Genomic DNA, 16,898 nt, shown 5'->3' on the forward strand with positions numbered 1-16,898 from the left:
TTTATAAAGCATCACATATGTTTTGTCTTCTTATATTTAAAGCTACTTTCCTCCCCGCGCTAAATTGATCGCAAAAGATATTGATGCATTAACACAAATCACCGAATATTATATGCACATCTTGTACACATTCCTTGAACTCAAACATATTATAACTTTTTTATAGATATGAATTAGAACTTTTATCTATTCTTTTACAGAACATAGCTAATATATATTGTAAAACATATATATCTTGAAATAAACTTATTTAAATTCATTATCAGTTGTTTTAGGAAAAATAAGTGAAAATTAGGTTGACAGAGACTCGCTAAGAAACAAGTGCAAGCAATAATATGTAGTGTTTTATATTTTGTGGGTGTTTAAAGGAAATTAAATCAAATAGTATATTAATTACTTATAAAAATTATTATAACTTTACGCAGAGGGGGACCATCCACTAGGGTTAGTCGGAGTCCTGACCCATGTAAATTATTTTGATTAATTAGTTATTTAACTTAAATAACCCCATTTAACTTCAAAATGTTGGTTAACAAAATCTATATATATATATATATATTGCTGAAATAGTGATTATTTTTTAGAGAGAGGTTAGAGGGTTTCAAATTTTAATCCCTAAAATGTATTCGTTCGAAATCCGTCACAAACTATAAAGTTTAATTTGCGATTCGCAACATTTGACAAAAAATATTTTATCATATGTAATTATAGTGGAAGGACCATGTAAGAAAAAATAAAAATAAAAAATAGTAACTAATTAACCTAATTTTTTTTATTAATATAGTAAAATAATATTTCCACAAAAAAAAAATTATTAAATAATAAATTTGAAGAAAATCACTCCTTTCCAACCATGTAATGCCAAAATGCTAGAAGATCGATATCTATAAGCACAAACAATTAGTGATGCTTAATTATGTGCAATTACATATTTTAACTTTGGACGCGAGCATTATTTATTTTGCACACCACCCAATCATATAAGGAGTCTCCAACTCTCCATAATTATACTACACATATATATACCTCACCTTACACTACACTTAGCCATCCAATTCTAAGCTCAATACTCCATTTTCTAAGCTCTAGCAAAACCACTTTCCCTTTCTCTAGCTCTCCCTCTCCAATTTGTAAGTCCATGGCATCGAAAATCGGAATCGAACCACATGTCATAGTTATCCCTTTAATGTCACAAAGCCATCTAATTCCCATGATAGACCTATCTAAGCTCTTAGCTCAAAGAGGCCTTATTGTTACCATAATCACTACACCACGTAATGCCCTTCGTTACCAAGCTACCATCGATCGAGCCATAAGCTCCGGCCTTTGCATCCAACTCGTGCCACTTCCTTTTCCGTGCAACAAGGCCGGACTACCCGAAGGATGTGAGAACCTTGATAGTCTCCCTTCTCCTAATTTGCAAACAAAGTTTCTTGTAGCAAGTTCTTTATTACAAGCACCACTTGAAAATTACCTAGAAAAAATGGATCAAAAGCCTAATTGTATAATCTCTAGTCTTCCTTGGACAAGTGATGTAGCACATAAATTTAATATTCCTAGGTTTGCTTACCAAAGTATTTCTTGCTTTACTCTCTTGTGTTCTCACAATATGATGCTTCATAATGTGCATGAAAATATAAAACATGATAATGAACCGTTTTTGGTGCCGGATGTCCCGGATAAAATAGAGTTCACTTATGCTCAATTGCCTAAGATGATGAGGAGGTGTAGCCCACAAATTGATGATGGTGTTGACATGAAAGACATTCGCGATCAATTTAAGCAAGCTTGTTCTTCTGCGGAAGGGCTTTTGGTGAAAACATTTGAAGAGCTTGAGTTTGAGTATGTGAAGTCATATGAAAAGGCGGTGATGAGGAATGTCTTTTGTGTTGGCCCTCTTTCTCTTGGCAACAAAATGGTACTAACCTGTTCTTTTTTAATCCCAACGTTTGGAATTTGACTATATATTATTCACACATACACGTAATTTTTGTGATTTATATGTTGAAAAAATATAATCATATATTCATCTATATATAGATATATAAATTTTCTAAATTTAAACTTTTTACAGATTTATCACAATGATAATTAAAGATAATAATAATATAAGATGTTCAATTAATGCAAAGTGTGGAATTTCTTACCTTGCAATTAAAAAATAATTTGATGGTAACATGATGTGTGCAACCATGTGTGTCAAGTCAACAAAAACAAATAAAATTTCTTCATCAATTTGTAAATTTCAATTCAAAGGTTGCATTTCTCCAAAATTAGGTTATAAATGTAAGAAAATACCATTAAATTAAAGTTGGTGTTATTTATGCAGGATGAAAACAATGGGAAAATGGCCACAGTCGACGAGCATTATTGCTTAAGATGGCTTGACTCCATGAAATCAAATTCAGTGATATACGTTTGTTTTGGAAGCCTATGTCATTTACGGCCTAAACAATTGATTGAGCTTGGCAAGGGCTTAGAAGCATCAAATTGTCCATTCATTTGGATAATTAGAGATGTTGATTACAATGAAGAAATAGTGAAGTGGATAATAAATGAGAACTTTGAACATAGGGTTAAAGGAAAAGGACTAGTAATAAAAGGGTGGGCGCCTCAAGTGTTGATATTATCCCATCCTGCGACCGGAGGGTTTTTAACACATTGTGGATGGAACTCGACACTAGAAGGAGTTAGTGCGGGTGTGCCTATGATTACTTGGCCAATGTTTGCCGAACAATTTTATAATGAGAAGTTAATTGTTCAAGTGCTTAAAATTGGGGTTAGAATAGGGGTTGAGGTCACCATGCAATGGGGAGAGGAGCAAAATGATGGGGTTTATGTAATGAAAGATAGTGTGAAAAATGCAATAAACCAACTTATGGATGAAGGGGAGAAAGGACAAGATATAAGAAAAAGAGCAAAAGAACTTGGGGAGAAAGCTAAAAAGGCAGTAGAAAAAGGTGGTTCTTCATTCTTGAACGTTACTTCTTTTATCCAACATGTTAGCCAGTAATAATGTGTAACGCGTTAGTGATTAAGTCAGAGATACTACCTCTGTTAGATATCATTTGCTACAATTTGACATAAAGTAGAGAGGAAAAATATCTAATCGTTGCAAATAATATGAAACGGAGGTAGTAGATAAGCCAATAATGAAGAAATTATATATTGCCTCGTTTTATATTATTTGCAACTTTGAGGTATTATTTGTGAGATATTAAATATTCCAAAATTACAAATAATATGAAACATATAATTGGGGTGGGTTGTTGAAGAATAATTATTCTATGTTAGTTCTTCAATCCCTATAATAATAAATTAACATCTATTTGCACGGATATTTATAAGGATGTAATACATTAAGTAAATGATGGTCAGGGGCGAGTGTGATCTAAATAATTGAGAGAAATGTAATTAAGAAAAAAGTTTGTTCAAAAGACATCTTCATCTCCTATACTAAAAAAATCTATCAAAGCTCACTAACTCGGACATACTTTTGTATTGTGTAAGTAATTAGTAAGCACCATGTCGAGGCTTCTTTCACAAGTGTATGAACTAGGATTGTGTTAAGAAAAGTGTTGGAAAAAAATACAAGTACTTATTAAACATGGACGTCAAATGGCACCAATCGGACTAGGGGTTGCCCATTGTGTTTGACAGCACACTTTCCCCTATAGAGTTTATATTAAACAAGCCTTAGCTTGTAATTCAAGTGATCATTCATTTGACCTTAATACACTAATGGTCATAAATTCAGAGCCTTAGAGGGGAAAATGGTGGTCCGTCATATTTTGCGCAAAAGAACATCTTGGTTTTTTTTTATTATTTGGTCTTAAATTACGAGTTTTGGCTATATGGGTCCGAAACTCTCTAGAAATTTCTTGAGTGTTCAGGAAGTATTTAAGATGTATAATCTTATGGAGTATTTTAGAGGGGATGTTGAAGTACTCTAGAACATTCAAGGATGTTCTTGAACATAATAGGATGTATCTAGAATCTTCCTTTATGTACATATGGCTGAGTAGTGTGTAGAATGTTTTAGATATGAGATTAGTCAAAATTGTTATGAGTACATATATTTGATTGTGCAACAATTTTTGAAATAATATTAGGCACGTGAAATCTATTACATTTGGATGTAGTAAGTAGACTTTCTTCAAAACCCCTAAAAGATCATATACAATTATCTCTAAAAGTTTGCTCACATCTAAATAATTTACTAACCTCTAAAAATCATAATTACCTCACCCCCTAAATCAATTGTTCACCCTAAATAATTTGATTACCCTTGCTCATCCCTAAATAAATTATTCACCCCTACAAAATTGGCTCACATCTAATAAACATATACAATTACCTCACTCCTAAATAATTTGTTTACCCCTAAAAACCATATGCAAATTAACTCACCCCTAATAAATTGTCCACCCCTTAATAGTTTGCTCATTATTGAATAATTTGCTCAATCCTAAAATCCATATACAATAACCCCACCTTAAAATAAATTGCACACCTCACCCCTATAAAATTGGCCCACCTGTAAAAATAATATCAAACAACCTCATCAAACAATAATTTGCTCACCCCTAAGTATCACAAAATCCTTATCAAATCATTCAGACTAATTTATATCACAAAGTATCACCAGTAAACAGCTGATTATGAAACTAATGCTATAGGAAACATAGCACATAAACTATATACATCATCGTAAACCAGCATTTTGTACAAAGTAATTACTAGAATGAGGCACAAAATAGTAATATAACCACTGTCCACTGGTCCATTGCCATTTGCCACCAACAGAGCCAGCCATATTGATCCTTCCACAACGGCTTTACAATTTGGCTTTGATTCTTACGCACTTTTATTCTGCTTCTTGTCAGTACCATACAGCCACACCAGATTATGTACAAAGAAGGGCAACTGAATCATTTAATTGTTTATACTGTGTATGCCTGCTGAATTGTATCAATATCAAGGCCCTTCAGCATAATGACCAACTCCACATGTTTTTTCAGAGTATGCAGTCTCGAAGCCTGACACAAATGAGGGGAAAATCATCACAATTCTTGTTCCAAGAAATAGCAACTCTTTTTGGGAGAAGAGAAGGGTTCAGAAAGAGTTTGATACTTTTATCAAAATAATACATTCTGATGCTAGAAAGGATTTAAGGTGATGATATCGAGGCTTGTTTGGACCAAAGTGACTTAAATATGGTATTATCTTTGTCCCTAAAATTATGCCACAACTGAATTTGGGTCTTTTTTAAAGGAGTTAAGTAATATTAGGAGTCTAGGACAATAGTCCTTCAATATTTATAAAAATCGGAGTATAAATCACCATCAATCTCTTAATACTAAAAAGTTCAAAAATTTTAAACTACAATGAGTAGAAATGAACTAAAATAAAATCATGGCCTACAATTTTGTTAGAATATCTAGTTTAAGTGATTGGTAAACATGCAGACGATGGACAAATAATGGCTTAGAACTTCAGACAGACAAGAAAGACATGCACAACTGCACATATATTCACATAGCAGTTCTAACTAGCTGGTTGGTGATTTTCTGTAATAGCTCATATTCAAGAAGCAGAAGCAGAAGCAGAAGTAAAAGAACCAGAATTTCTCCTTTCCTTCATTCTTTTTTTTTTTTCCCCCTCATATTCAGATATAGCCCCCTAAAGAAAAATTTGTGGAGCAATCACAATGAAGTAGTGTAGCCAACTCCAGACATCTTGGAAGATCTCTGATAACAGAATAGAGACGTACCTTGCAATTTCAGCTCGTCTTTTTGCCTCTTCAGCCATTTGATTAAGCTCTGAAACACGGCTTCGATCAGTAAACATCTTGGTTTCAGGTGAATGGAGACCATGGAGTGTCCTTTGAGCATGAGCACATTTGAGTTCCCTTGCTTCCTTACCAAATTGTCTTGTGAACGCAATCTGCAAAATCCAGATCAAGGTTTTTAATCACACCTTTACTTTTTCTTTCTATATTATAACTTCTTTGAGACGGGCTGCAGTCTTACTCTTTGCTCAAGTAGAAGATCACATGCCTTCCTGCTGAGAGCATACCGGGTAGCAAACTTGATAATATCAAGGGGAAAGTAGAAGACAAGGTTGTAAAGCCATATTACAACAGCCCAACCCCATCCAATTCCCTATATTGCAGCAAAACCCCAATTTGCATACACAGTAATCAGGGTTGCAATTTGTGAAGCAGAAAATAAAATAAATAATAAACATGAAGAGGAGAGCGACAAGACTCTAAGCTTGTTGCTAAGAAAAAGTGGCTCAATTACCAGCTGAGCAATGATAAAAACTGACACTAGCAGCAGGCCAGGGCGCTCAACAAAAGACCAGCTTCTAGACCGAGTGACAAATATTAGGGCCTGACTGATGACGCTGACTTGTAGGTATATGGCTGAGGCAAGCTTTCTGTAGTAGTGTAGTCATCATGAGCTGTTTTTTCAAGCGTTGACACTCCAAATGTGCGCTGCATAAGCAGAGGGACAAAAAGAATCATGCTAGCTAAAAATATACAAGAGGGAGAGGAGGAGAGGGGAGAGGGGGGGTCTTAACTTTAAGTGTAAGTTATGTAGAAGGCAAAATAAGAGATGTGGGGACTTTGTGAGATAAAGGATCTTTATTGAGAGAGAGATGATCCAAGTTTCTAAAAAAATAGCACAAAAAAAAGGGCAAGAATGCTGAATTGAGCCTTAGAAACGCAAGAATGCTCCCTCACAGATCAAGTTACTAAGATTTTATAAGAAAAGTCACGCAGAAGTAAAAAAATTAGAAGTTTTGGTATCAGTAACTGAGTTTTATTTCCAAAATCACATTAGATTCATTTATTCATTCATGACTGAAGTTCTCATCAGGAGTGATAAAAAAGATTAATATATGAGAAGAGAGTAGGCTTTTTGGGAGTGTGATGCTTGGAAAAACATCAGAATCAATATATATTGGAATAATCTACAATTCTACACAACATATACATAGCAAGAAGACTAGGGATATCGGAACTCTTGACCAAAATTGGTAATTGAACAAGCCAAACAAGCACCAATGGTTTACAAATGGAATAACCTCTTTTGCATGTACCTCAACAAGGCACAGAGAGCAAAAAAGATATGCATGTCCCATATAGCTGAATAAAATTTGAAAAGAATATACAACATACAAATTTTTAGAAGATTGAGAAGGAATGAAAGTGAGGATCGATCTATATGATCTGATTTGGTTTTATATGCAGCCCAGACAGTCATCATTGCTAAGTAACTGCCAAGAACAATTCCAGTGTTCCGACAACTTCCAACTATCCGGCTGGGGGGAAGGTATCACCTGATCTTTTGATATCGTCATGATTGTACCTGAAGATTCCCAAAGGCAAGAACCATATAATATACTAAGACAATCTCTTTAGAATTGAGGCTCAAGAGAGGGGGAAAAAAAAGCTGTTCTTTCAATCCAGCCTATTAATTTTCAGCTAAGCACTGTTCTACAAATCCATTCTCCAACATTGCAAAGTACACAATCAACCACTGAATAATAATCTTTGAAATGACGTTATGTTGAAAGTTCAATATATGGTTAATTATCTGTCACCAGAAATATCTGAAAGTAGACAATTTTAATAGTGTGCAAGAGCGGGTAAGCATAGGAATAATATATATAGATGAAAGTACTTTAAGTTGGAAATTTTGCAGCATAATAATGAACAATTAATTACTGAGTATTTCAAACATTTGGGCAATAAACTATGAAAGTACTATAAGCAACCATTAAACAACATTTTCGTTTAACAGATATCCAAAGATTCAAGTATTCAACATCATACTCGATAGTTGTATGAATATTCATAATCAATACTTCCTCCGTTTCTTTATAGTTGCAACACTTCTCTAAAATGGAAATGTCACAATAGTTGCAACACACTATAAATGGAAAGTATTTTATGTCATAAGTTGTACTATTACCCTTATTATAATCTCATGACCCACTAAATTATACTCTTAACAATCTCTCTCCTCCATTTTAAATGTTTTAAATCACATGAGACCCACTTTTCTTAAATACCGTGAAAAAGGGTGTGTTGCAACTATTAAAATTCGGAGGAAGTATTATACAGGGATGTTAGATTGCTAATGCTAAACATGAAACTCATAAAGAAAAACAATTAACAGAGTACAATTACCAACACATGTCATGGGAGAACTATTCACCATCATTGAGGATGGCAATGATCAGCACCATAAAGGGTGGGAAGTCAACCTTCCATATGAGAGCCAGTAGCATGAACCCTAACTGGGAAAAGATCCAAAGAGATTACATAAGAAAAATAGATAAACATGCAGACCAAAAAAAGCTGATTTTCCTAATATAATAAGGGTGCTGGGGAAGGTTGGAACAACAGCATGTATAAATGTAAATTTAGTAAGATCCTCATTCTCCCCATTCTTTCTCTCTCTAGAACCTTAGATTTATATGCTTTCCCCTGTTATGTTCATATGCTTGCCATGAGAAGGGACTTGTTGCTTGAGCGGGGTGCGTGCCTTATGTTACGAGAACCCGACTTAATGAGAAGCGAAAGATAAAAGACTAAGTCGGTTAGCGGAGTGAAGCTCTAAGGCTGAAGCTGAAGAACTGCCCCTCTATTCCAAAAATTTGGATGAGGTAAGGGATTCCAATTGAGCAGATAGTTCAGTGGCGGATGAAAGAAGCTCAACCAAGAGGTTAGACACCAAGAGTGGGGAGGGTCTTTTTAGTATATCTCAAGATGGTAAAGTCGAGGTTGATATTCATATAGCAAGGATCAGAAAGAGGCGCCTTTTCACGAGACTTTTTTGAATCCGGGATACGAACTAAGATATCTCGTTCAAAATGAAGCTATTCAATAGTGCCTTCCTTAGAAGGAATTTCCACAGGGTTGGTGCCAAATGCTCTAGAAGGCTCCAATCCTGCGTTCTAACGAGACTTTGGGACACCTCTTGGCTGATTCCCTGAAAGGGGTGATAAAAGAGCTTTCTCTATGCAAAAGGGTGCTTCGGAGTAGCTTTTCCACTAAGTAGAGCCCTTATTCATGTTGGGCTAACCCCTTTCCTTTAGCATCCTTGCACCATTGTGCTTACTTAAAGGTAAGGAGGAAAGGTTCTTTCAAATGGCAAGTGATAGATCAATAAGTTTATCACGTTCGAGTGCTTCTGTCTTCGAGCCAGTACCCTTTATAGACAAGGGATATAATACAAAGTATATGTTATTCACTAGTAGTCCATGTAACTTTTTCTTCCCTTTTCAAGCGGCTAGTTCCTTGCCGTCTATATATATCAATAGTGAGTTATAAGGCTAGACAGCAAATAAGCTACTTCAGTTCCATCACTTATCCCTTCCTTAACCAAAACAGTTAGAAAAGCATTAAAAGTAGGATTCTTTCAAGTGAAATCCATACTTGTTCTAGTATCAAAGGAAAGATGAAGAAAATAAATCCTCGCTCTGCATACTTATCATCAATCACTGCATGAACTCTGCGCTCTATCTCCGATTTATTATAAGCAAGATTTAAGATCTAGCAATAAGCCAAATTGTGAATATAAACACGACAAACTTATTGAATTGAGAAAAAGGGTAATATTGGATAATACCTGTTCTGGTGCACCTTTGCTAACCCTATGCATTTTCCCATCACTGTCAATGTACGTCAGAGCTGTACGCTTATCAGTTGGATTAAAAGGGAGGAAGTGAACTTCTTGAATGCCTAGGCGAGCCTTTTCATTGGGGAAAGAGTATAACGAGAGCAGGACAAAATAAGGTGAAAAACCATGTTTCCTAATATTACTTAGGTTACCTCCTTTGGATCAGCTAATGTCCCAACTATAGCAGCATCAATTGCATCTTGGTTTTCCATTCGAGAGACTCGAGCAGCCATCAATACCATTGTATCTGCATCAATTCCCTTGACGAAAACCTACAGGAATATCCAAGTTTAAATGGTGCTACAGCCTAATATTGTGTTTAATGAGGGGAAAAAACTAAAAAAACAAACCAAACCTCAACAAGGTTCTTGTCAACAGACAACTTTTTTAATGTCAGAGTTCCAGTTTTGTCACTGCAAAGTACATCCATGCCTGCCCATTTCCTCTATAGATGTCATTCTCTTAGTTATTGCACCCTAAAGGGTATAGCTCAGAGTCTAGAATTTATAAATAAATAATTTACAAGCATAACCTTTGAACTAAAATGTTACTGCTACTTGTAACCAACCTGCTCGGCTAAACAATGGGAACCTAGCCGTGGTAACAGATAAAACTGTTGGCATAGCAATAGGAATTCCACCAATGAGAAGCAACAATAAGTTATCAATTCCAACACGATATTGACGGTGTTGAATTGGGTACATAACTATGATCTCCACCAGCATTCCCACAGCAATAGAAAAAATACAGAAGTTTCCTATAGCAGCCAAGAACTATAACAAAATCCAATAATACTGGACACACAAATACGACTAAGATACCCATCCTATAACGGTATCTGGGTGGCTTCAACCCTCAATTGATAGAAAGGCATACAAAAAATCATCAAAAAAAAATGTTAAACACAATGTATAACATGTACAGTCTAATCATGCATAAGAAAGAAACTTTAAACTCAAGAATCTAATGCACAAGACAGAAACTGACCAATAAACCATAACCTGATATCAGAACTGATACCCAAACTTGTAGCCTTGTAGGACCTGAGCAACTGATATCCTTAATGAAACTCCTACTAAGTTCTTCGATCTAGCCTCTTATCTCAACAAACGTATGAGAGTTGCCACATAGAAAGGGCATAACTGAATTCGATTGTAATACAACTTTACCAACTAGATTTTCACTACTTGTAAGACCTTGAATCTCAATAATACAAGCCAGCTCTTGAGGAATTTTTGTGTTAATCTGGCCCTTATACGTATTATAAAATGATTGTCATGGTTTAAGATATTTGAAGCATGCATCGTGTGCAGTCCTAGTACATTAAAATCTGGGAGTAAAGTAAAAGGCATGTAAACATCTAAAACTGCATTAAAGTTATTCGCTTATTTACACTTTTGAAACTCTCATATCTCCGCCAACAAAATACAGGTTTGAAGAACATATGTGGAATTGTGGAGACATAAAACCAAGTAAATAACGGATAAAAACACTGACCAAAAATATGCAAGAATTACTATGAGTAATTTTATCAACATTCAACAATAAAGCTTATGATATCTCCTTCTTTAATTAGAAATCATTTTACCAAATATATATTTAAATTAAGTGAAGAATACAAGATATGGGTATAAAAACAAAAATATCCCAACAATTAAAGATGATTTCAGCTAATTAAAGAAATGTTTGTCCTATACCCTACTGTAGATTAAGGTTTTCTACGTATTACTTTACACGTCAATCATGTAAAAGCAATGGATCTCCAGAACTGTCCTTTTTACCATCAGGAACCTCCTGCATAAACATCTCAGACATACACCTCAATACATGTTCAAATAAGAAAGAAGTGGGGGGGGGGGGGGGGGGGGGGGGGAAGAAAGAGGAAAAAGAAGAAGACATAAAGAAAGGAAATACATATAGGCAGAGAACAATGGTTACCTGGTACGCCACAGCAAGAGACCTTAACCCTCGTTCTGCATACTTATCAATCACGGCATGAACTCTGTGCTCTATCTCCGATTTATTATAAGCAGTTCTAAAATCTACCAACAAGCCAAATTATGAACATAAATGCGTCAGACTTGTCAAAAATTGAGAAAACGGGTAAAATTAAAAATACCTGTTCTGGTGCACCTTTGCTAACACTATGCATTTTCCCATCACTGTCAATGTACATAAGAGCTGTACGCTTATCAGTTGGATTAAAAGGAAGGAAGTGAACTTCTTGAATGCCTAGGCGAGCCTTTTCATTGGGGAAAGAGTATAATGAGAACAGGACAAAATAAGGTGAAAAACCATGTTTCCTAATATTACGTAGATAACTAGATTACCTCCTTTGGATCAGCTAATGTCCCAACTATAGCAGCATCAATTGCATCTTGGTTTTCCATTCGAGAGGCTCGAGCAGCCATCAATACCATTGTATCTGGCTATCTGCATCAATTCCCTTGACGAAAACCTGCAGGAATATTCATTTTGTGTTTAAATGAAGGGAAAAAACTAAATAAAGCAATTAAAAAGCAAACCAAACCTCAACAAGGTTCTTGTCAACAGACAACTTATTTAATGTCAGAGTTCCTGTTTTGTCACTGCAAAGTACATCCATGCCTGCCATTTCCTTTATAGCTGTCATTCTCTTCGTTATTGTACCCTAACGGGTATAGATATATAGCTCAGAGTCTAGAATCTATTTATAAAAATTAAAAAAAAAAATGCAACCATAACCTTTTAACTAAAATGTTACTGCTACTTGTTACCAACCTGCTCAGCTAAACGATGGGAACCTGTAGCCATGGTAACAGATAAAATTGTTGGCACAGCAATAGGAATTCCACCATTGAGAAGCAACAATATTTAAACAATCAAGTACCAAGAATAACAGCAAAACTGAATTCAATTTCCAAGTTTCAATAATTGTCTACAAGAAAAACAAAACTGATAAGTATAAAATACACAACAGGTCTCCTCCAGTATTATTTCACCCTGATAATGAAGAGGGAGATCAAAAACCAGCTTTAATTCTACCAACCGGAAAAAAGAAAGTTTAAAATAAATTAGGAATATTAATATGCTTCTAACTTTTGCTTCTTTCCTTTCTTAGTACTATCACCTATATCACCATTCAGCATTCTTGATAAAACATCAGCTTGCTTCGAGTTTCCCTCCTCATTCAGGGTTTTGATTAGACTCTCGTAGCTGCTCTTATCAGTCACGCCGCCCTTTAGTGATATTTTGCACAATATTGAGTATGCGTTTAGAGTCTTACCAGCACCTATAAGCGCATCCAGCACCTTGTCATAGCTCGAAAAGTCCAATGTAAAATCTCTCTCCAAAGCAAAATCTAGAAGTTTCAGAGCAGCTATTGTCTTTCCCTTATCACTCAGAACTGACAAAAGATTATCGATATCTGGTGCACAACCACTGTGCATCAATAGCTCAATTCTTCCAAGAGCTTCCTCAACATGACCTCTCATGAACAGAGCCTCTAAAATCTTTGCAGATAAGTCCATGTTATCCGTCACCCCCTTCTCCAACATCATCTTCATAACACGGCTAGCTGTTTGCACCCTTTCATCATTGAAAAGACCCTCCATGACTGCTCTGAACACAGCTGAGTCAGGCAAGTGGTCATTCTCAATCATACTATCAAGAACTGTTTTGGCATCAGCTGGTTCTCCTTTTTCCAAGAAACTATGGATAAGTAACTTGTAGGCATCTGCTTTTGATGGGACCCCTCTCCTGATCATGATGTTCAGTAATTCAAATGCAGCTTCAGGATTCTTCTCTTTAGAATGCCCACGGATCAAATTATTGAAAGCTTTAGGATCCTGGACACCCTTTTTCATCAGCTGCCTGAAAAGGGTTTCTGCTCTTCTAGTGTCACCATTGCTGCATAGATATTCAATGATTGCATTATAAGAAGTTGGCTCTATATCCAAGGTACTCTGTGGCCTCAGTACTATATCTTTCTCAATAAGCTTGTCTAGTAAATTCACTGCCTGATCATAGGCCTTAGCCTTACATGAGTTTTCAATCAAGATCCCATAATGTCCAGCCTCAGTCGGAATGCTCAATCTAATCATTGCTTTAAGCACATCCACAGCAGCATCCAAGTTACCTGACTCGCACTGACAGTTCAACAACTTTACAAAAATCGAATTATCCTTGGGAGCAGCATGTCTCTCTACCATTTCCCTCAAGATTATCTGAGCTTCAGACGGTTTCTTAGCATCACAAAGTCCAGGCAAAAGCGTCGAATATGTAACTGAATTTGGCCTGATACCAAAATCCTTCATCTCCTGAAACATTCTAAGTGCTTCATCTACCTTTCCCATGGCAACATAACCTTTAATCATAGTAGTATAGCTTATAACAGTAGGTGCTATATTCTTTCCCTTCATCTCCACGAAAAAGTTCTCCGCTTCTTCTATATTCTTCAACCGATAAAACCCATTAATCATTGTATTATATGTAACCACATCAGGCATAATCCCTCGGCTCCTCATATCCTCGTAAAACCTATTGGCAGTCTCAGCCTTTTGACACAGAAAGAATCCCCACAACAAGATATTAAATGTATGCTTAGTAGGTGCAATCCCCTCCTCCAACATCTTATTATAGTACCGTTTCGCCATCATATACCTCCCTCGCCGCAATATCACCTTAAACAAAGCATCATATGATTTCCCAGTCCTCTCCACATCCAACTCCTTCATCTGCTGAAATATCTTCACAGACTCCTGAACAATCTCATTCTTACCATAACTCTCAATCAACACAACAAACATATCTTCATCAAATTGAACACCCTTTTTCGGCATATCCATTAGGATTTCCCGGGCATGATTGAGCTTCAATGATCGGCCTAATCTCTCAATAATTTTCATATGGGTCTCTCTATCATGTTTAAATAAACCCGACCGTTCGACCCACCGGAAGAACTGGAGCGCGTGCTCCGTCTTCCGGGAACTATCCAACACATTCAATACAAGAGATTGATCAAATTGAGGCACTAAATTACGAATTGAATTCTGTAAACGAGTTGTCCAAGCTCTATTAGCCATCATTCTTGCAATAATATCCTCAGTTTTTTCTGGGTTTCGATTCTTACCTCTTGGAGTCCTCTGTTTCTGCTCTGTGCCACCTTCAACCAAAGTACCACCTTCAGATTTTGCACTTTCATTGCTTGTTTCTTGGATTGGATCAATGGAGGAGAAAGATTCAGGTAATGGGTCATCAACAGAAGTAGTAGAACAAAATTGTTTGATTAGATTTAAAGGGGATTTACCCGAGATCCCATAAAATCCAGGATAAACCCTAGGTGGTCGTAAATGTTGCATTTTTGAGCAAGAAAGTTTCGCCATTTTCAGAATAGCTTAGAGAAATCAATGGAAATGAGGTTATTTGAGTGAGAAACTTTGGAAGTGTTGAAGAAATCACAGTGATTCAGCCATTTTCAGGCGTAAGAGTGGTTTAGGGTTTATTTGCACGGCTTTAGGCCTGGTCAAATGTTTGGTTTTACTTTGGGCTTTCTCTTACTAGCCCGTCTTAGACCTGACGATCCTAACCCAACCCGAATGACCTGACTCGTAGCCGAAATCATTGACTCGAAAATTACCTGAATCCGAATTAACCCGACTCGAACACGACCCGAAATGGAGTTGACCCTATGCCCGAAATGACATGACCCGAATAACCTGACCCGAAAGTGACTTAAAACCCAAAGTTGACCTGACTCAATATGACCTAAACTAATTGATCCGAACTGACACGATCAGAAATGACACGACTTGAAATGACCCGACCCAAAGTGACCCAATAGATACTCATATATTATTTTTTTTCGTTTTTTTAAGGAAATATACTTTGGTTTCTAATTATTACTCCGTATATAAAAGCTATTCTTATTATTTCTTAAAAAAAAAACTTATTCTTATTATTGAAATAAGAGGGAATTTTCCCACAAAATTGTTAAGTGGATTTATTTTTGGCGACTCGACCCAAACTTGACCCGACTCAAATTGACCCGAACTAAAGTGGACTCGAAAATAGTCTTGAAAATTGACTTGACCAAAATGATCCAACCCGAATTAACACGACTCGAACTGACTTGACCCGGTCCGAACTCAACCGAAATATTGACCCGAATTTGAACCGAAACCTGAACTGACCCGACTCGGCTCGAACCCGACCCAAATATTAGCTGACCCAACTCAAACAACCTGTCTAACCTGTTTTAGAGGAATCGGTTTTAACGTTCCGTTATATAAAACTACTCTCTATGTTTTTTTTTTTTTAAGGAATAAAAAGTTATAAAAGTAAAGAGAGCCAAATATGAATAGGGGACCAACCTACTACTCTACCACGTATAGATCATTGGCCTTCGGATTTAGAGATTTGAAACAACATGAATCTGACACCACTAAACCATATCTATAGTTATTCCAAAGTTAAAAAATAAAACCTAATGATGTGGTATCAATAAAAATCCAATGTCATAATATAATTAATCAAGCTAATTAGCTATACATATAGGTTTAGGGTAGAGGTGATCATTTGCGGGGTTGGACGGGTAGCGGGCCGGGCCTATGCTTATTTTTTTGTCCAACGGGCTTTATGTGGCAAACCCGAACCCTTTTATGCGGGCTTGATACTTTGTCCATGCCCGCTTGTTAAACGGGCCGGGCTTACCCGCGGGCTAACGGGCCTTAATTTTTGTTTTATTTTTTATAATACTAACTAATCTTTTTATTATTTACTAGTGCTAAAATTATTTTGGTATAGTTGTCTTATAATTTTTTGTTCACAAATGGTAATAGAAATTTAAAAAAAAAGGTTGAAATTATGACATATGTTATAAATATATGTAAGATAAAACTTATTTAATAAGTGTTAATGATAAAATATAAAATTAAAATGAATAATTGTAACTAATAAATGCTTATAGTTCAATATAGTCTCTTTGTATTTATTTTCAAAAATACACAAAGTATGTCATAACTAACTAACTAAATAAAATTATTAAAATAAGAATGTTATTATTATTATTATTATTATTATTATTATTATTATATTAATACACGGGCCGGGCGGGCTAGCCCGCAATACATATTTCTTATCCATACCCGGCCATTTATGTTAACGGGCCGGGCCTAACCCGCCCAAATATCCAATTTTTTTCAAAAATGTTGTCCAAGCCCGCCC

At 35.8% G+C, this 16,898-nt stretch overlaps 2 protein-coding genes, 1 long non-coding RNA gene and 2 pseudogenes across 3 annotated transcripts; 1 reads left to right on the forward strand and 4 right to left on the reverse strand.

Moving 5' to 3' along the window:
* Positions 1-1,138: 1,138 nt before the first annotated feature.
* LOC145571187 (UDP-glycosyltransferase 73C3 pseudogene) lies at positions 1,139-3,013 on the forward strand (annotated as a pseudogene).
* A 1,641-nt stretch (positions 3,014-4,654) lies between these two features.
* On the reverse strand, positions 4,655-6,494 carry LOC145570531 (uncharacterized). The gene is made up of 4 exons (XR_014096487.1): positions 6,306-6,494; positions 6,033-6,164; positions 5,774-5,946; positions 4,655-5,039 (listed from the first exon to the last, which is right to left on the reverse strand). It is a non-coding gene; the product is annotated as an uncharacterized LOC145570531 (long non-coding RNA).
* Positions 6,495-6,635: 141 nt separating this feature from the next.
* On the reverse strand, positions 6,636-11,537 carry LOC145570529 (plasma membrane ATPase 2-like). The gene is made up of 4 exons (XM_081629649.1): positions 10,051-11,537; positions 9,848-9,967; positions 8,229-8,310; positions 6,636-7,376 (listed from the first exon to the last, which is right to left on the reverse strand). Exons 1-4 carry the CDS (start codon positions 10,123-10,125, stop codon positions 7,249-7,251), a joined length of 405 nt encoding a protein of 134 aa, XP_081485775.1. The 5' UTR covers positions 10,126-11,537; the 3' UTR covers positions 6,636-7,248.
* Positions 11,538-11,654: 117 nt separating this feature from the next.
* On the reverse strand, positions 11,655-12,131 carry LOC145570530 (plasma membrane ATPase 2-like). Its single transcript, XM_081629650.1, has 3 exons — positions 12,026-12,131; positions 11,815-11,937; positions 11,655-11,737 (listed from the first exon to the last, which is right to left on the reverse strand). The coding sequence occupies exons 1-3, from the start codon at positions 12,113-12,115 to the stop codon at positions 11,705-11,707; spliced, it is 246 nt and encodes an 81-aa protein (XP_081485776.1). The 5' UTR covers positions 12,116-12,131; the 3' UTR covers positions 11,655-11,704.
* Positions 12,132-12,570: 439 nt separating this feature from the next.
* Positions 12,571-15,165, reverse strand: LOC145570528 (large ribosomal subunit protein mL102 (rPPR5) pseudogene; annotated as a pseudogene).
* Positions 15,166-16,898: the final 1,733 nt, after the last annotated feature.

This window comes from Chenopodium album, chromosome 12, assembly GCF_948465745.1.
Source record: "Chenopodium album chromosome 12, dcCheAlbu1.1, whole genome shotgun sequence".
Classification (NCBI taxonomy): Eukaryota; Viridiplantae; Streptophyta; class Magnoliopsida; order Caryophyllales; family Amaranthaceae; genus Chenopodium; species Chenopodium album.